General features: G+C 51.7%; 1 protein-coding gene across 1 annotated transcript in view; it reads left to right on the plus strand.

The window, feature by feature from the left end:
• SLC2A3 (solute carrier family 2 member 3) overlaps positions 1-14,324 on the plus strand; it is a 98,751-nt gene extending 84,427 nt beyond the window's left edge. Inside the window, exons 4-10 of the mRNA XM_056134713.1 lie at positions 2,407-2,647; positions 4,146-4,308; positions 6,584-6,771; positions 8,500-8,604; positions 10,273-10,374; positions 11,066-11,269; positions 14,043-14,324. Coding sequence (XP_055990688.1) covers positions 2,407-2,647; positions 4,146-4,308; positions 6,584-6,771; positions 8,500-8,604; positions 10,273-10,374; positions 11,066-11,269; positions 14,043-14,324 — 1,285 coding nt within the window. The remainder of the gene's footprint in view (positions 1-2,406; positions 2,648-4,145; positions 4,309-6,583; positions 6,772-8,499; positions 8,605-10,272; positions 10,375-11,065; positions 11,270-14,042) is intronic.
• Positions 14,325-19,952: the final 5,628 nt, after the last annotated feature.

The raw sequence follows: 19,952 nt of genomic DNA on the forward strand, positions 1-19,952 counted from the left end.
AGGGAACCATATGGAATGTTGGGGGTTTGATTTTCTTTTCTTTTGTGGGGATGGTGGTGGGGGTTGGGGTTTGGGGCCACACCCAACAGTTGGTCTATTTCTGACTCGGCTCAGTGTTTGGGATCTATGTTGCCAGGGTTCGAAATGAGTTGGTGGGATACAAGGAGGCATCCTAGCCTCTATAATATTCCTCTGGCCCTAGCTGTGTTCAGGGAACCATATGGAATGTTGGGGATCAAATTTGGGTGGGCTCTGCACAAGGTAAAGTACCTTACCTGCTATATGATCCCTTTGATGCCTCCCTATTTGCATTTTTTTTTGGGGGGGGGCGCATGCCTGGTGATGTTCAGGGGTTTCTCCTGGCTCTGCACTCAGGAATTAGTCCTGGCAGTGCTAGGGGACCATGTGCCCTGAGTCAACCTCCTGCAAGGCAAACAAACAACCCTCCCTAGGGCTGGAGCAATAGCACAGAGGGTAGGGTATTTGCCTTGCAAGCAACTGACCCGGGTTCGATTCCCAGCATCCCATAGGGTCCCCTGAGCACTGCCAGGAGTAATTCTTTTTTTTTCCTAATTATTTATTTATTTATTTGCTTTTTGGGTCACACCCAGCGATGCGCAGGGTTTACTCTTGATTCATGCACTCAGGAATTACTTCTGGCTGTGCTCGGGGGACCATATGGGATGCTGGGAATCGAACTCGGGTCGGGCCGCGTGCAAGGCAAACGCCCTCCTCGCCGTGCTATCACTCCAGCCCCGTCAGGAGTAATTCTTGAGTGCAGAACCAGAACCAGGAGTAATCCCTGGGCATCGCCGGGTGTGACCCAAAAGCAAAAACCAAAGAACAAACACCCTCCCCGATGTCCTGTCACTTCGCCCCTCCCGCATTTTGCCTTTGTTGCTTTTGGCCTACATACACCATGTGATATTCAGGAGTCACTCTTGGGTCTGTGCTCAGGAATCACTCCCAGCAGTGCTCAGGGAACCATATGGAATGCCAGGAGTTGAACCTGGGTCGGCCGTGTACAAGGCAGACACCCTACCTGCTGTGTGACCTCCTTGGCTCCTGCTTTTGGTTTAATTCAAGTGTCTTCATTATGACACACAGCAGGCTGATAAATATTTTTTTAATCCTTGGCCTGTGAATAATGGTCAAACCACTGAACTGAAAAGAGGTTTTTCCCAGAAAAGAAAATGGATCTTCTCACTTTGTACTGGCCTAATGAAAGTGCCTTAGGGGACCAGAGAAGCTATTATAGGGGTTAAGGCGCTTGCCTTGCGTTCAGCCAGCCCGGGTTCGATCCCTGACACCACATATGGTTTCCTCCAGCACAGCTAGGTATGCCCCCAAATCCAAAAATAAAACCAAGGACTTGTGATATTATAGTGGGGAGGATGTTTGCCGCTCACACGGCCGACCCAGGTTCAATCCCAGACGTCCCATAGGGTCCCCTGAGCACCGCCAGGAGTAATTCCTGAGTGCAAAGCCAGGAGGAACCCCTGTGCATCACCGGATGTGACCCAAAAAGCATAATAATAATAATAATAAAATCAGAGTGCCTTAGCACTAGAGAGAGCACATGGGTTTTTCAGGCAGAGGGACCAGTGTTCAACGCCCCACCAGTCTCACAAGGCTCTCCTGACTTAGTATATGTGGTGGGTGTGGGGCCCTGGGCATTTTTAGCTGATGTTAGTTTGTGGATCACTTTATTTTATTTACTTATTTATTTAGCTTTTTGGGTCACACCTGGCGATGCACAGGGTTACTCCTGGTTCTGCACTCAGGAATTACTCCTGGCGGTGCTCAGGGGACCATTTAGGATGCTGGAAATTGAACCCAGGTCTGCCGCGTGCAAGGCAAACGCCCTACCTGCTGTGCTATTGCCCCAGCCCCAGTTTGTGGACCACTTTAGAACTGAAGTACTCGGGACCAGAGCGATAGCACAGTGGGTAGGGCGTTTGCCTTGCACGTGGCCGACCCGGGTTCGATCCCCAGCATCCCATATGGTCCCCCAAGCACCGCCAGGAGTGATTCCTGAGTGCAGAGCCAGGAATGACCCCAGAGCATTTGGGTGTGACCCAAAAAGCAAAAAAAAAAAAAAAAAAAAAAGGAAGAAGAAGAACTGAAGTACTTGCTGAACCCACATGTTCCAGCTGGGGTTTAGGAAGGAAAATCTGATCACTCATTGCTAGTTTTGTGGGTGAGTTTTATGCAGGTGAAGGTGGGAGAAAAAAAAAATCCACGGTTCCGGTTTTCCCAAGTAGAAAAGTTCTGCTCATAGAGAAAAGTTCCGTCCCGAGAGAAGACGAAAGAAAGAATCGAATGCTGACGGAGAGGGAGGTGTGAGCAGGCCTGGATTCAGACCCACGGTTGCTAACGTTGCTTGTCTCTTGTTTGCCCTTTCAGGCGCAATTCGATGCTCATTGTCAACATTTTTGCTGTCGTTGGCGGCTGCCTCATGGGGTTCTGCAAACTGGGAAAGTCGGTCGAAATGCTGATCATAGGTCGCCTGGTCATCGGCTTCTTCTGTGGGCTCTGCACGGGTTTCGTCCCCATGTACATTGGGGAGGTCTCCCCGACTGCCCAGCGGGGGGCCTTCGGCACCCTCAACCAGCTGGGTATTGTCGTGGGCATCCTGGTGGCCCAGGTACTGTCGCGCGTGTACTGAGTGCTAATATCATGGGGTTCACTACATGAGTTAACAGATTCGGGCCTGTCATTCAGACTTAGCCCATTCTTCACCATAGATAAGCTGCAACATTTTTTTTTTTTTGATTTTTGGGTCACACCCGGCGATGCACAGGGGTTACTCCTGGCTCTGCACTCAGGAGTTACTCCTGGCGGTGCTCAGGGGACCGTATGGGATGCTGGGAATCGAACCCGGGTCGGCCACTTGCAAGGCAAACGCCCTACCCCCTGTGCTATCTCTCCAGCCCCAAGCTGCAACATTTTTTATTTAGTTTTTATTTTAGTTTTTCTTTTGTTGGCTGTGCGCAAGGCAAACGCCCTACCGCTAGCACAGCGGGTAGGGCGTCTGCCTTGCACGCAGCCAACATGGCCGACCTGAGTTCGATTCCTCCGCCCCTCTCAGAGAGCCCGGCAAGCTACCGAGAGTATTCGATATGCCAGACACAGTAACAACAAAGTCTCCAATGGAGATGTTACTGGGCCCGCTCGAGCAAATCAATGATCAACGGGAGGGCCTTTACTTTACTTTAGTTTTTCAGCTTTTTGAGTCACATTCGGTAATGCTCAGGGGTTTCTCCTGGCTCTGCACTAGGAATGACTCCTGGTGGTGCCCGGGGGACCATATGGGATGCTGGGAATCGAACTTGGGTCGGCCGCATGCAAGGCAAACGCCCTACCCGCTGTGCTATCACTCCAGCCCCACTACAGTGCTTTTATTGGCGGGGAGGGGCGCCTGCTTTGCATGCAGCCAACCTGGTTTCAATCCCCGGCATCTCATATGGTTCCCCAAGCACCGCCAGGAGTAATAGCTGAGCACAGAACCGGAAATAACCTCTGAGCATCGCCAAGTGTGTCCCAAAAAAAGGGGGAAGGGGGGAAAAAACTAAATTATTGGGGTGGAAGGACAACTTTGTGCCATACCCAGCATGCTCAGAGGCTACTCCTGGCTCAGTGCTCAGGAAAGCATGGTTCTGGGCATCCCGTTCAACGAAGTGCCCTGTACTCTCCCAATTTTACTCTGTGCTATAAAGAAAGGATGATTTTGTGATTTTGGAACTATAGTGGTTTTTCCTTTCTTTCTGATTTGGGGCTCCACCTGGCAATGCCTCGGGGGAAAGTGGGGCCGGAGTGATAGCATGACAGGTAGGGCGTTTGCCTTGTATGCGGCTGACCCAGGTTCGATGCCCAGGAATCCCCAGCATCCTATATGGTCCCCCGAGCACTGCCAGGAGTGATTCCTGAGTGCAGAGCCAGGAGGAACCCCTGTGCGTCACTGGGTGTGACCCGCCCCCCCAAAAAATTGGGACTGGGGTCAGAAATGGGTCGGCTGCGAGCAGGACAAGTGCCTCAGACGCCCTGAACAGTTTCGCCAGCCCTGAACTTGGGCTTTGGCGTCCTCGTGCGGCCTGTGCAGTTCCAGGGCTCATAGTAGTATCCTGTGTCCGGCTTCTTTCCAGATCTTTGGTCTGAAGTACATCATGGGGAGCGAGAAGTTATGGCCCATGCTGCTGGCCTTCACCATCATTCCCGCGGTCATCCAAGGCATCGCCCTTCCGTTTTGCCCCGAAAGTCCAAGGTTCTTGCTCATTAACAAAAAGGAAGAGGATCAGGCGACCAAGAGTGAGTATCTATCAACTTCCATGTTTAAGTCTTTTTTTTTTTTTCTTTTTGGGTCACACCTGGTGATGCACAGGGGTTCCTCCTGCCTCTGCACTCAGGAATCACTCTCACGTGCAAGGCAAACGCCCTCCCCTCTGGACTATCGCTCCAGCCTCATTTGAGAAGTCTTAAGTCTGGTGGTTGAATTTAGCATGGCACTCAGTCTTTTAGTTTCAATGTATTTAAAAGACTATTTTTGTTGCCTTTCTTTTGGGGCATGCTCAGAGTTCACTCCTGGCTCTGCGCTCAGGAATCGCTCCTGGCGGGCTCAGGGGAACCATAGGGGGGCGTTGAGGCTCAAACTAGGGTCCACCAGGTGCAAAGCACTTGCCTTACCTACAGTACTATTGCTCGGACCTGAAATCATTAAATCATGTTTAATGATTTAACGTGTTATTTATTATTACTTGTTATTGGTTGGGCTCAGGGCTGTTTCCTGAGCACAGCCTGCACGGAGAGATCTTGCGTGGATCAACCTGCTTGTCTTTTTGGGTCCCCCAGCACCCCCAGGGGAGACCCCCCACCATGCAGTCAGGAGTGCGCCCTGAGCACTGAGGGGTGTGGCCACAGTTGTAGTCAGAGTTATTTTCACTTCTCTGCTCAGGAGTGACCCCTGGCAGTGATGGGGGTACAACATGGGGTCACTGTGATCTAATTGGGGGTGTCCACATGAGAGGCAAGCCCCTTGCCTCCTTTATTTTTTATTTTTATTTTATTTGCTTTGGTTTTTTTTTTTTGGAGGGGGTTCCACACCCAGTGATGCCCAGGGTTCCTCCTGGCTCTGCACTCAGGAATTACTCCTGACGGTGCTCGGGGGACCCTATGGGATGCCGGGGATCGAACTTGGGTTGGCTACGTGCAAGGCAAACACGCTCCCCTCTGTACTGTCTCTCCAGCCCCTACCCTGCCTCCTTTAATATCTCCCTGGTTCCGTATTACTTGGTGGGGGCTGGGGTGAATCCCCACGTCGTGCTTGGAGACCCTGGGGCTCACTCCCACCCATACTCAGACATTCAAGCCTGGATAGTGTGAGTGCCTGGGGGCCCTTGTGCCACATGCATCCGTGCCAGGGTACAAATGGGAGTGGCAGCACCTGGAAAGCATGAGTCTCGACTGCCGAGCGCATGTCCTTGGCTTCTGGACCCTTTTCCTGCCCCTTTGACCTACCTGGAGAGTTTTTTGATTGTTCTTGAGAAGCTTGAGGTGAGGACCGGGGGGCTAAGATATGGATCCAAGTGGACCCGACCTCACTCCCAGTGCCTGTTGAGAAGAGACATCTCTTTAACTTTTTTGGTTTGTTTCTATTTGGGGATCACTCCTGGCATGGCTCAGGGCACTCTCTGGGGTGCCAGGGGTTCAACTCCGTCAGCAACATGCAAGGCAAGCGCCATCATGTCTTCTCTGTCTACTCTGCTGTCCCTTAGCTCTGGTCCCACCCACCTGTTTTTTTTTCCTTTCCTTATTTTTTTTTTTGGCTTTTTGGGGTCACACCCAGCGATGCTCAGGGATTACTTCTGGTGGTGCTCGGGGCACCATATGGGATGCTGGGGGATTCAACCATGCAAGGCAAATACGCTTCCTGCTGTACTATCACTCCGGCCCAACTGTGTCATCATTTTTCTTTGTTTTTGTCTTTTGTGTTTTTTTGCTTTTGGGGTCACACCCAGCGATGCTCAGCGGTTACTGCTGGCTTTGCACTCAGGAATTACTGCTGGCGGTGCTTGGGGGGCCATATGGAATGCCGGGGATCGAACCCTGGTCGGCCACGTGCTAGGCAAACACCCTACCCTCTGTGCTATCACTCCGGCCCCGTGTCATCATTTTTTTTTTCTTTTTCGGTCACACCTGGTGATGCACAGGGGTTACTACTGGCTCTGCACTCAGGAGTTACTCCTAGCGGTGCTCGGGGGACCATATGGGATGCTGGGAATCGAACCCGGGTCTGGCTGCATGCAAAGCAAATGCCCTACTCACTGTGCTATCTCACCAGCCCCTGTTGTTGTTTTTTGATTTTTGGGTCACACCCAGCAGTGCTCAAGGGTTACTTCTGGCAAACGCCCTCCCCACTGTACTATCGCTGGGGCCCATTTTTCGAGTTTTTTTGGTTTTTGGTTTTTTGTTTTTTCTGTGTGTGTGTGTGTATGTGTGTGTTTTTCCATGATGGTGGGACCTTCTGGGCTCAGGGATGGCGCCCAGTGCCCCCGCTGCCCAGTAGAGCCTGTCCTGTTCTCATCAGTCCTCCAGCGCCTGTGGGGCACCGACGACGTGAGCCAGGACATCCAGGAGATGAAGGAAGAGAGTGTCCGGATGTCGCAGGAGAAGCGTCCCACCGTGCTGGAGCTGTTCCGGTCCCCCAGCTACCGGCAGCCCATCCTGATCGCCATCATGCTGCAGCTCTCCCAGCAGCTCTCGGGCATCAACGCTGTGAGTATCCCGGCAGCCTCCGAGCCGCCGCTTCTGACCTGTGGATCCACCGGCCTGTCACCTGGTGTCCTTGCTGTCACGGTTGGGGTGGGTCGGGTTTGGAGGGGCCACATCCAAAGGGGGTCAATGTTAGAGTCTGCGAGGGGGCTTGTGTGGGACCATCAGGTGCCAAGGAACTCTCTGGCCCTTGACTTATTTTTTTTTTTTTGCTTTTTGGGTCACACCCGGCGATGCTCAGGGGTTACTCCTGGCTCTGCACTCAGGAATTACTCCTGGCGGTGCTCGGGAGACCATATGGGATGCTGGGAATCGAACCCGGGTCGGCTGTGTGCAAGGCAAACACCCTACCCGCTGTGCTATCACTCCAGCCCCTCAATTTTTGGGGGGGGGGTCTTTTTGGGTCACACCCGGCGATGTTCAGGGGTTACTCCTGGTTCTGCACTCAGGAATTACTTCTGGCAGTGCTCGGGGGACCATATGGGATGCTGGGAATCGAACCTGCATCAGCCGCATGCAAGGCAAACACCCTACCCACTGAACTATCACTCCAGCCCCTTGACTCCAAATTTTGACTTCTATCCAGGCATGCAGGGCTGTGGCTCAGTCGTGAAGTATACATATATGCCTTACCTTGTGTGCATCGGATTCCAGGGGTAGAAAAAGGAAAAAATTGACCCACCCACAATCTTGGTTTTTGTTTGTTTCTTTATTTCGACTTGGGGGCCACACACAACTAGGCTCACGCCATACGCTTAGCTGACACTTAGGAACTGTCCCTGGCAGTGCTTGGGGGACCATATGGGATGCCGGGGGTCGAACCTGGATGGGCCACTTGCAAGACATGCTCCGGTTCTAGTTTTCAGATTTGGGATTTTTCCTTAACACCGTTTCTTTCTCTCTCTCTCTCTCTCTCTCTCTCTCTCTCTCTCTCTCTCTCTCTTTGCTTTATTTCCAGTTATTTAACTACGTGGGGTTTTTTTTTGGGGGGGGGGGGAGCGGGGGAGGTTGGGCTGCACTTGGGATGCTCAGGGGTTACTCCTGGCTCTTCACTCAGGAATCACTCCTGGTGAATACCATTTCTCTTAATTGGGGTTTTTTGGTTGGTTGGGTTGGTTGGTTGGTTGGTTGGTTGGTTGGTTGGCTGGGGGGCCACACCCGCTGGTGCTCAGAGATCACTCTTGGGTTAGCTCCATGGCTTGGAGGCCAGCCACACATGCTAGGGGTAAAGGCAGCTCAGATAGAGAAGGGAGCACCAAATAAAGGGTGTTGGGGAAGATCCACCCAGGATGGGAGATGCATGTTGAAAGTAGACTATAGACCGAACATGATTGCCGCTCAATGCCTCTTTTGCAAACCACAACACCCAAAAGTAGAGAGAGAACAGAGGGGAATGCCCTGCCACAGAGGCAGGGTGGGAGGGATACTGGGATCCATGGTGGTGGAAAATGGGCCCTAGTGGGGGGATGGGTACTACACGATCATTATATAACTGAAACCCAAGCACAAAAATTTGTAAGTCTACAACTGTACCTCATGGTGTTTCACTAATAAAAATTAAAAAAACAAAAAGAGAGAGAGATCACTCCTGGCGGGCTCAGGGAACCATATGGGGTCCCGGGGATCGAACCCAGCTTAGCTGTGTGCAAAGCAAATATCCTCGCCACTGTACTATTGCTCCAGCCCCTGAAAAAAAACCAAAAACATGTTGCATCTCCTCTTTCCTCCTAGGTATTCTATTACTCAACAGGAATCTTCAAGGATGCCGGAGTGCAGGAGCCCATCTACGCCACCATTGGTGCCGGTGTGGTCAACACTATCTTCACCGTCGTTTCAGTAAGTTTGAGCGGTTTGATCATTTTTTGGGTGGAGGGAGGAATTCTGGCCATGGGATGGGAGTGAATACAGTTCCCTTATTCCGGCCAACATGGAAAATGAACCAACAGGGGAAGGGGTATACGGCATAAGGGCATGGACTTGGCCCAGCAGTGTCCCCTGGAGTGCGGGAGAGCCTTGGAGATTGCATGGTGGCAGGCCCATTGCCTTAACCCCTGAACTGTCTCTTGGGTCTTGGAGCCTCTCAAATGGGGACTGGTCTTATAGGATTCTGTCCCCCAGGATCCTGGTGACACACAAGTTGCGGCAGCTCATAGGGGTTGTTGCTTTTTTTTTTTTAATTTTTTTTTTATTTTATAAGTTAGTTCACAATATTTGATTACATTTAATATTCAAACACCAATCCTACCACCATGACACCTTCCCACCACATATTCGGGATGTTTCCATCCCAAACCCCAATCCCTGTTCCAAAACACAACTGAAAGAATAGATTTTGTACTGTCTGCTATAAAGAGCTGCTGAATATGCATACAGAAAAGTGTTCGTATAGGAAACGGTGTAAAGATTGTTCCATTTTGGCAGGAACCATTAAGACATTCTATAAGATATCACTAACACGGGCGATAGCACAGCAGGTAGGGTGTTTGCCTTGCATGCGACCAACACGACTAACCCGAGTTCGATTCCTCCGCCCCTCTCGGAGAGCCCGGCAAGCTACTGAGAGTATCTTGCCCGCATGGCAAAGCCTGGCAAGTTACCCGTGGCGTGTTCGATATGCCAAACACAGTAACAATGGTCACAATGGAGACGTTACTGGGCCCGTTCGAGAAAATTGATAGACAATGGGAGGACAGTGACAGTGATCACTAACATGTTGTTAAAGTTTGGGTGGTGTGAGCTTTGGGATATATATATATATATATATATATATATATATATATATATATATATAGTACTGCACTGTCCTCCCATTCATCGATTTGCTCAAGCGGGCACCAGTAACGTCTCCATTGTGAGACTTGTTGTTACTGTTTCTGGCATATCAAATACATCACGGGGTGCTTGCCAGGCTTTGCCGTGTGGGCAAGATACTCTCGATAGTTTGCCGGGCTCTCCGAGAGGGGCAGAGGAATCAACCTGGGTTGACCGCGTGCAAGGCAAATGCCCTACCCGCTATGCTATCGCTCCAGCCCAATAATAAGAATAATAATCTGTCACTGTTCTCCCGTTGTTCATCGATTTGCTCAAGAGGGCCCAGTAACGTCTCCATTGTGACACTTGTTACTGTGTTTGGCATATCGAATACGCCACGGGTAACTTGCCAGGCTTTGCCGTGCAGGCGAGATACTCTCAGTGGCTTGCCGGGCATTTCGAGATGGGTGGAGGAATCGAACCTTGGTCACCAGGTCATTTGCATGTGTATATGTATATATTTTCCTTCTATGATTTGTTACCTACTGTCTGAAACCCATCAAATATGGTGTGGCAATTATAGAGAGTAGGGGAGGGAATGTCTTACGATGTGTCCAGGAATAAGTTTACTCATGTGAGGCGTGGCCCGGAATGTGGCGGCGGTTGGGTCGTGGAGGTCATCTGCCGGGGCTATGTCCCTGGTTGCTCCGACAGTCAGCTGAGGTGATGCCTCAACTTCTTTGCTTCTTTCAGCTATTTCTGGTGGAACGCATGGGGCGCCGGACACTGCATCTCTTGGGCCTGGCGGGGATGGCCGGCTGCTCCATCCTCATGACGGTTTCCTTGTTGATGAAGGTGAGTGAAACGTCATCCCCTCACCCTCCTGTGAGGGAAACAAAGGCACCCGCATCCCGGCTACCACTGCCGTGGGCTCCAGGCCTGGCGTTGATGGTGGGGTCCGATGCGGGCACGGGTTGGGTGAGTAGGGTTGAGTAGGGTTGGGTTGGCAGGATAGGGACCCCCCAAAGCTGGTGCCTTTTGCTGCTCTTCTGACATCCCTAGAGCAGCAGAGCCTTGGTCCAACCAGCACCAAGCAGCCCCGCCTGGTTTTCCTCTTGGGACCACTGTGAGATCATTCTCGTTCCCATTGACTAAGAGGATCGTGTGTGCCCTCCTAGTGGCAAGGGGTGTGGGGTGGGAGGTCCAAAGCCCGCAGGCAGCTGTCAGCCCTGACATTGAATCCTACCATAGGACTGAAGGATGTGCCCCCTCCCCCACCCCTCAATTTGCCCCGGGAGGCTTGGTACCTGCTTTTTTTTTTTTGGCGGGGGGGGGGAGGGGATCACACCCGGTGATGCTCAGGGGTTCTTCCTCCTGGCTCTGCACTCAGGAATTACTCCTGGCGGTGCTTGGGGGGGCCCGATGGGATGCCGGGGATTGAACTCGGGTCGGCAGCATGCAAGGCAAACGCCCTCCCTGCTGGACTCTCGCTCCGGCCCTGCTTTGCACCTATGGCCCTGACGCTGCTCTCTTCTTCCTCACCCAGGCCGATCATCACTGGATGAGCATCGTCTGCATTGTGGCTATCTTGGTCTTCGTGGCCTTCTTTGAAATTGGCCCGGGGCCCATCCCCTGGTTCATCGTGGCCGAGCTCTTCAGCCAGGGCCCCCGGCCGGCGGCCATGGCCGTGGCTGGCTGCTCCAACTGGACCTCCAACTTCCTGGTGGGCCTGCTCTTCCCTTCGGCCGCAGTAAGTACACGGACGAGCAGACGCCGCCTCCCTTCCATCCGACCAGCCAGACGACCGAAAAGCCAGCTCACAGGGCCCCTCTTGTTATATACCTTTAAAAAATGGTTACTAAGGGGCTGGAGGGATAGTACAGCGGGAAGGGCGTTTGCCTTGCATGCGGCCAACCGGGCTGACCCGAGTTCGATTCCTCTGCCTCTCTGGGAGAGCCCAGCAAGCTTCAAGAGTATCTTGCCCGCACGGCAAAGCCTGGCAAGCTACCCGTGACGTATTCTATATGCCAAACACAGTAACAAGTCTCACAATGTTACTGGGCCTGCCCAAGCAAATTGATGAACAACGGGAGGACAAGTGACAGTGACAGTGACTTAGGGGCTAGAGCAATAAGACAGTGGGGAGGACGTTTGCCTTGCAGGCAGCTGACCCCGGTTCGATCCCCAGCATCCCATGTCCCCAGAACACTGCCAGGAATAAGCCCTGAGCATCACACCGGGTGTGACTCCCCCCAGAAAGCATAAATAAATAAATAAGGGGCCAGAGTGATAGTACAGCAGGTAGAGCATTTGCCTTGCACACAACCAACCTGGGTTCAATCCCCAGCATCCCATAGGGTCCCCCGAGCTTGCCAGGAGTAATTACTGAGTGAAGAGCCATTGGTGTGCTCTGAGTATGCTGGGTGTTGCTCAAAATTGCCACCCCCAAACCTCCTATCAAAAAAAAAAAAAAAAAAGGTGGGGCTGGAGCGATAGCACAGCGGGTAGGGCGTTTGCCTTGCACGCGGCCGACCCAGGTTCGATTCCCAGCATCCCATATGGTCCCCTGAGCACCGCCAGGAGTCATTCCTGAGTGCATGAGCCAGGAGTAACCCTGTGCATTACCGGGTGTGACCCAAAAATGCAAAAAAAATAAAAGTAGAAATAAAAGGTTACTGATTCTTTGAAGGATTAGGTACCAGGGACTTTAAAACTAGATCCCCTGGCCCCACTTTAAGAGAGAATCTTAGTGATTCTTTTTTTTTTTTTCTTTTTGGGTCACACCCGGCAATGCTCAGGTCAGGGGTTCCTCATGGCTCATGCACTCAGGAATTACTCCTGGCAGTGCTCGGGGGACCATACGGGATGCCGGGGATCGAACCCAGGTCGGCCGCGTGCAAGGCAAACACCCTACCCGCTGTGCTATGGCTCCAGCCCCTCCTCCCACTTTATATTTTAAAGACTTCTCAGTGCAGTGAGGGGTGGAGAGGAGAGCAACAGAAAAGGATAAAGCTTTGTGGGGTTTTTATTTTTGGGGGGGGGTCAGAGTTTGGGACCCCTCCCCAGCTGTGCTCAGGGGCCACTAAGGCTCTGCTCAGGGAGCCATATGCTGGGCCAGGATCAAACCGAGGTCGGTTACATGCAAAGCAAGCACCTTATTCCCCGTGCTCTCTTCAGCCCAGTGCTAAACTGTTCTTGGGGGGTGATTCCGGGGCGGGGACTAGGGCCACATCCAGCAGCGCTCAGGAGTCCTCAGGGGGCCCAGATGTGTGTGATGATGCTGATAGAAGGACAAACGGCATCTCCCCCACTCCCCAGTTTTTAGGGGCAAACCCCGTGGTGCCCAGGGCTTACTCCCGGTGGTGCTCAGGAAACCATATATAGTGCCAGGGATTGAACCTAAATCAGCCTCAAAGAACAAACATCTCTTTTTTTTTTTCTTTTGGATCACACCTGCTCATGAGTTACTCCTGGCTCTGCACTCAGGAATTACCCCTGGCGGTGCTTGGCTATACCTATGGGATGCTGGGGATCGAACCCGGGTCGGCCGCATGCAAGGCAAATGCCCTCCCCACTGTACTATCGCTCCAGCCCCAAGGCAAAACATCTTACCCACTGCCCTGTCTCTCTGACCCCAAGTCTGGTGTCTGAACTTCCCGGACTATCTCTGACTCAGCACTAAATAAACCTTTTTTTCTTTTTTTTTTTTTTTTTTGGAAGTAAAAACAGATTTCATTTGGAAGTTCTTAAGAAGGGAAGTTCTTTTGCTTTTTTCTTTTTTTGGGGGGGTGGGGGGAGTCACACCTGGCAATGCACGGGGTTTACTCCTGTCTCTGCGCTCAGGAATCACTCCTGGCGGTGCTCAGGGGACCATGTGGGATGCTGGGAATCGAACCCAGGTCGGCCGCGTGCAAGGCAAACACCCTACCGCTGTGCTATTGCTCCAGCCCCAAGAAGGGAAGTTTTAAGAGGGGAAGGCGAGGTGAAGGAGAGAGAGTATCAAGTGCTAAGAGAGAATGCAGGCTTCTGGGGTTCCAGCTATCGTATAGTGGGGAGGCATTTGCTTGGCATGCTGCCAAGCTGGGTTGGTTCCCTGGCATTCCATACGGTTCCCTGAGCGTGGTCAAGTGTGACCCCAAAAAAGCAAAAAAGAGAAAAAAAAGAAGAAAAGAAAAATCGCAGAAAAATACTAAGCTAGGAGCTGGCGTGATCATACAGCCGAGAGGGCGCTTGCCTTGCATGCAGCCGACTCAGATTCAGTCCCCGATATCCTATGTGGTCCCCCCCCACCCCCCGCAAAACCTGCCAGCAGTGATGAGTTAGCTCCGAGCTGACTGGGTGTCCTGTCATCATCTCCATCCCCAATCCCTCCCCCAGGAAAAAAAAAAAGATCCCCAAGGGAGCCAAAGAGTCCGAGCAAAAAGGTGTTTGACCCTCTGCATTGGGAGGGATGCTAGTGGGACCAGGTTGATGCAGGATGCCTTTGCCGGGACTGACCCTCCTCTTCCGTCCTCTCGCCCTAGTTCTACTTAGGAGCCTACGTGTTCATCGTCTTCACCGTGTTCCTCCTGATCTTCTTCGTCTTCACCTTCTTCAAAGTCCCCGAGACCCGGGGCAGGACTTTCGAGGAGATCACCCGGGCCTTCGAGAACGGGGGGGCCCTACGTGAGAAGAGCTCCTCTGTGCCCATGAACAGCCTTGCCCAGATCAACACGCCCAGCAACACAGCCACCGTGGGAGGCGTTGAAGGGGAAGGCGCAGGCGAAGGGGAAGGGGAAGGGGAAGGGGAAGGGGAAGCGGTCTAACCAAGCCCGGTTCTTAACCCACCTCTCTCCCGAAGACACACAAGCCCCCTCCCCCCCGGAGCCGAGGGGGCGCACCTCAGTCAGGTTGGAATCAGGACCGTTTTTTTTTCCGAATGCTGCTACTTGATCTCTTCTCCTCCCACACAGCCCGGGAGCACCCGGTCTGGGCCCCTGGGACGCCTCGTGGGGGCTGGTTGTCCTCCGCGACTCTTGTCACATCCTGTCCTTGCTGGGGACGTTTGTCCTCAGCTGCGGAGAAACCGAGGGAACCTCCCTTTATTTCCCGAAGGATGGGTTGGTCCCTGGGTTTCTAAACTCGCCTCTGGGCAGGGCCCCCCACCCCCCAACGGGGAAGGAGGAGTCGGGGTGCCGGGGGCCCCCCCACCTTAGAAAGCAGGTGTCTGTCCCAGGGAGGTGGCAGGGGGGTAAGAGTTGGAATCACACGCGCACCAGCCTCACTTCCGTACGGCTCAGCAGAGCGACTTCTTCACTTGAGTTTTATTTATTTTAACTTCTGGTGGTATTGCAGAAATATTTATTTTTTTAACTGTAAAGGAATTTTACCAAATAATTAAAAAAAATTATATATATATATCTCTCTATAGAAGGACATTGAGGTGCAGAGGGGGAGGTGTTTGGGGAGAGGTGAGAAGGGAGGAAGGGTGAGGTGAAGGTGAAGGTGAGTGGAGGCAGTTCAAGTTCAAGAATGTTCTTTTCGTCGATGCCACGCGGTGTGAACTTGGCCTCAGTCCCTCTGAAGGAAGCTTTCTCAGAAAAGTGATGTGCCTGTACTACTGAGGTTTCCTTTGGATTTTTTTTCCCCCCTCCCTTGGCTTAAGATTAAATTTAGTTATTACTTGAAATCTAGGGTTATTATAAAGATGGGCATTGTAGTTGGTGGTGGTTTTCGGGCACCAGACAAGACAGGGTGGTTTCTCGAAAAACTTGACCCTCCTTGTACCAAACCATTTTCTTTTCCTTGTAGTGGGTTCACTTTAAAAACAAAACAAAACGTGCACACACACACACACACACCCCACACACACACACACGCGTGCGCGCACGTCACACGTAGACACACACACACACACACGACACACACACATACACATACACTGCAGCCCCTGCGGTGGGGTCAACCCCTCCATTGTTTCTTGGTTCGAGGTTATTTTCTCCATTTTATTCTTTAGGGGACTTTTAGAACCTGCATTTATTTTTGTATTAACCTGTAGCTTGAAAAAGAAATCAGAAGAGATTGTTGATAGCTGGTGTGGAATTTGTAATCTGGGAGATTTTTTTTTTTTTTCCCTGAGTGGTTCTTAACGTGAATGTTGTTGCTCTTAGGGTCCTGGCATGCTTGTCCAGTTCGTGACCACAGTGTTGATGTGTTAAGTGCCCTTCAGAGGGCCCAGATCATTCCTCCCACCCACCCGCAGGAGACGGTGTGGGTGCGGAAGTGGGCGGTGAGGCCTAGCCCCAGACCACGAATGTTCTGTCTGCTGTCTCCAGCGCTGAGCCGCCGGAAGTGTTGAAACATGTGTGTAAGAAACACTGCCTCTGATGGGTGACATTTGTGTCCCTCTGGGTTTCTTCCAAGCTCCTCTGACCTTTCCTTGTTGGAGAAGGTGGAGCTCATTGAATCCCTCCCGGCCTGAGATGGAGTAGGAAAGAAAAAGAAGAGATGAGAACTTGGGGGTCTTCTGTGGCTATTGGAGGGGACGCCTGGGGGCCACGGGAGGTGTTGGGGAGTGAGCCGTGTTGTGGGGGGGGGACACCCTGCCACGGTCAGACCATTTCCTTCGATTGTTCCATCTCCCTTTCCCTTGGTGCTTACACATTTCAGATCCTTGCCTGAGACAGGATTTTTGTTCTCAGACTGCCCCCCTCCCCCCCAGTGCTCTCTAGGCTGGGAGCTTTGGAGCTGGGTTTGGGGAGGTGGGGGGGTGGTGGAGGGTTGGGCTTGGCTGAACATGGGGCGGCCCTCACCCTGAGTGCAAGTTCCCCCGTATTTTTCAGTGACTTGGTGATGAATATTTCCAAATGAACTTCTTATTACTCATGTTAAACTGTGGTTCTTTGTTTTGAAATAAAAATTCTGAATGTATCTAGAATGGCACAAGCTTGGGCTCTGTTTTTGTTGGTCGGTTTGGTTTTTGCTTTTGTCTTTCCCAGTCCAACCACATTATTATTGATTTCATGCGTTTTCTGGGCCATCCTGGCAGGGCTCAGGGAACCAAGTGTCCTTGCCTTGGGGCCAGAGAGATAGTACAGTGGGTAGGGCACTTGTCTTACACATGTGCAGCCTAATCCCCCAGAACATCCCCTGTGTTCCCCCAGGCACCCCCAGGAGTGATTCCTGAGTGCAGAGCCTGGAGTGACCCTAATCATCTTCAACGTGGCACCCAAAACCAAACAAAAAAAACACTTGCTGGGGCTGGAGCAATAGCACAGCGGGTAGGGCGTTTGCCTTGCACGCGGCAGACCCGGGTTCGATTCCCAGCATCCCATATGGTCCCCTGAGCACTGCCAGGGGTTAATTCCTGAGCGCAGAGCCAGGAGTAACCCCTGTGCATCGTCAGGTGTGACCCAAAGAGAAAAAAAAAGCGCTTGCCTTGCATGTGGCTCATCCTGGTACTACAACTGGCATCACGTGGTCACTGAGTACAACTGGGAGTAGCCCCTGATCACCACCAAGTATGGTCCAAACGCTTATCATTGGCCCAATTTAGATCTTTGGGTCGGAAAGATAGTACAAGGGTTAACGCACTTACTGCGCATGCGGTTGACCAGGCCTTCCTAGGCCTCTTAAGCACAGAGGCAGGAAGTAAGCCCTGAGTAACCAGGGATGAGTTGAATTGGGGCTGGAGTGATAGCACAACGAGTAGGGCATTTGCCTTGCATGCGGCCGCCCCGGGTTCGATTCCCAGCATCCCATAGGGTCCCCTGAGCACCGCCAGGAGAAATTCCTAAATGCATGAGCCAGGAGTAACCCCTGAGCATCACCCGGTGTGACCCAAAAAGCAAAAAAAAAAAAAGTTGAATTAAATAGAGATATAACTCAAGGGTAGCACTTGCTCTCTCTGTTTGCTTATGTAGATTCCCAGCGCTACAAAACCAATACACACACACACACTGCACCATGCCATCCCCCTCTTCCCCCCCCCTCCCACTACATAATGCCATCCACTGGCATCTTACCAGACTGAAAATAGCATGGAGAGTAGGGACTGGGAAGACAGTACAGCTAGGAAGGTGCTTGCTTCGCCCTGAGTTCACCCAGGTTTGATCCTAGCACCCTATATGGTCCCCTAAGCCCTGCCAGGAGTGATCCCTGAGTGGAGTGATTGGTAAGCCTGAGCACAGCTGGGTGTGGCCCCCAAACAAACAAGTTCTTTATGTAGTCTACTGTCAGGGGTGTGTGTGTGTGTGTGTGTGTGTGTGTGGCTTTTGGGGCCACACCCGATGATGCTCAGGCGTTATGGATAGAACTTGGGTTGGCCACATGCAAGGCAAACACCCTACCCGCTGTCCTGTGATTCTGGCCCCCTATAGGTTGTCTTTTGGCTTCCTTTATTATGTTCCTTGAATCATAAAAATTTCTCTTGGGGCTGGGGTGATAGCACAGCGGGTAGGGCGTTTGCCTTACATGCGGCTCAACCCGGGTTCGATTCCCAGCATCCCATATGGTCCCCCAAACATAGCCAGGAGTAATTTCTGAGTGCATGAACCAGAAGTAACCCCTGTGCATCGCTGGGTGTGATCCAAAAAACAAAACAAAAAAAAAATTCTCTTTATTGTTGTTATTTTCGTTTGGGGATCATACCCCGTGATGCTCAATGGTTATTCCTGGCTCTTATACTTAGGAATTGCTCCTGGCAGAGCACTGGGGACCATATGGGATGCCGGGGATTGAATCCAGGTTGGCTGCATGCTAGGAAATTAAATGCCCTACCCACTGTTCTATCACTACCCCCCCAACTTTCTTTTTGTTTTGTTTTCATTTTGAATCAGCCCTGGAGACTCCTGAGCACCCCCGGGATGGTCTGGGTATCCCCAACATTGCATCCTCAGGATCCACTGAACCGTGGATCCCTTGGCCAAGAATAACTAGTAGGACGGGGCTGAAGCAATAGTACAGTGGGTAGGGCGTTTGCCTTGCATGGGGCTGACCCGAGTTCAATCCCTGGCATCCCATATGGTTCCCTGAGCACTGCCAGGAGTAATTCCTGACTGCAGAGACAGGAGTAACCCCTGAGCATAGCTGGGTGTGACCCCCCCCCCAAAAAAGGAGAAGAACTAATGGATCCCTCACGATCATGATCTTCCTGTTGTTCATCAATTGCCTTGAGCAGGCACCAGTAACGTCTCCTTCACCCTAGCCCTGAGATTTTAAAAAGTGCCATATTCAAGGTTCTTTCAGGGTTAGGAGAATGAGACCCATCATTGTTACTGGTATTTGGCATATTGGGTACGCCACGGGGAGGAGTTTGCCACACTCTGCCATGTGGGCAGGTTACATTCGGTAGCCTGCTAGGTTGTCCAAAGTAAGAATGAGATAATAAGATGTCCGGGAGCTGGGTTTTATAGTCTCTAATCCCCCAGAACATCCCCTGTGTTCCCTGTGTCTTGGCCGTTGATGGGATTACACAGCGCTGGGGAGGGGGGCGGGGCAGTTGGTGGGTGTGACCCCTGCCTACTGGAAGATGGAGGATCTGGGTGGAGGATGCTCAGCCCCGATCCGAGCAGGCTTAGAGATCTCAGCCCTGGGACCCGCATGCCTTTGTTCCTCTGCCGGTACCTACATGCGTGTGGAGAGTGGTCTCAGCACGCTTGTGGCTGGTTCTGGAGGTCTTCGGCTGCCGTATAGTGGATCCCTAGGCCTCACAAAATAAAACAAAGGGGAAAAAAAAAACTGAAGGGGCCGGAGATATTGTGTACCAGGTAAGATGTTTGCCTTGCATCACCCCTATGGTTCTCCAATTACTACCAGGAGTGATTCCTGAGAACAGTCAGGAGTGCCAGTTTCGGCCTCAGGACCAACAAAACAAACCCATCCCAAAGCTTTACTAGGAGAGAAAGGACTTCTAGGCTGGAAGGTCAGACATTGGATGCTTAGCAATCACGATGGGGGCGGGGGGCACTTATCAATGAGCAAAGTGGAGAAAGGTTACTGGAAAGACACCGTGATAACATGTGTGAAAGGAGTTCTGAGAGCACTTATTAGAGAAAGAGAAAGGTCAGCTGCGTATTTGAAAACAAAAGGTGAATGTTATTGAACAAGAGTGTAATACAGACTATAAAAGTGTTACAATGTTTGCACAAGGAGTTAAACATTAAGCATCTTGGCTGCCGGGGCCGGAGCGATAGGACAGTTGGTTGAGCATTTGCCTTGCACGTAGCAGACCCGGGTTCCATCCCTGGCACTTCATAGGGTCCCCCAAGCACCGCCAGGAGTAATTCCTGAGTGCAGAGCCAGGAGGAACCCTGAGCATCACTGGGTGTGACTGAAAAGAAAAAAGAAAAAAATAGCATCTTTGCTATTGATTGAATTTGTATCTTTTTTTTTTTTTTTTGCTTTTTGGATCACACCTGTCTATGCACAGGGGTTACTCCTGGCTCTACAATCAG

Source organism: Sorex fumeus, unplaced genomic scaffold (genome assembly GCF_029834395.1).
Source record: "Sorex fumeus unplaced genomic scaffold, SorFum_2.1 ptg000101l, whole genome shotgun sequence".
In the NCBI taxonomy this organism is placed as follows: domain Eukaryota; kingdom Metazoa; phylum Chordata; class Mammalia; order Eulipotyphla; family Soricidae; genus Sorex; species Sorex fumeus.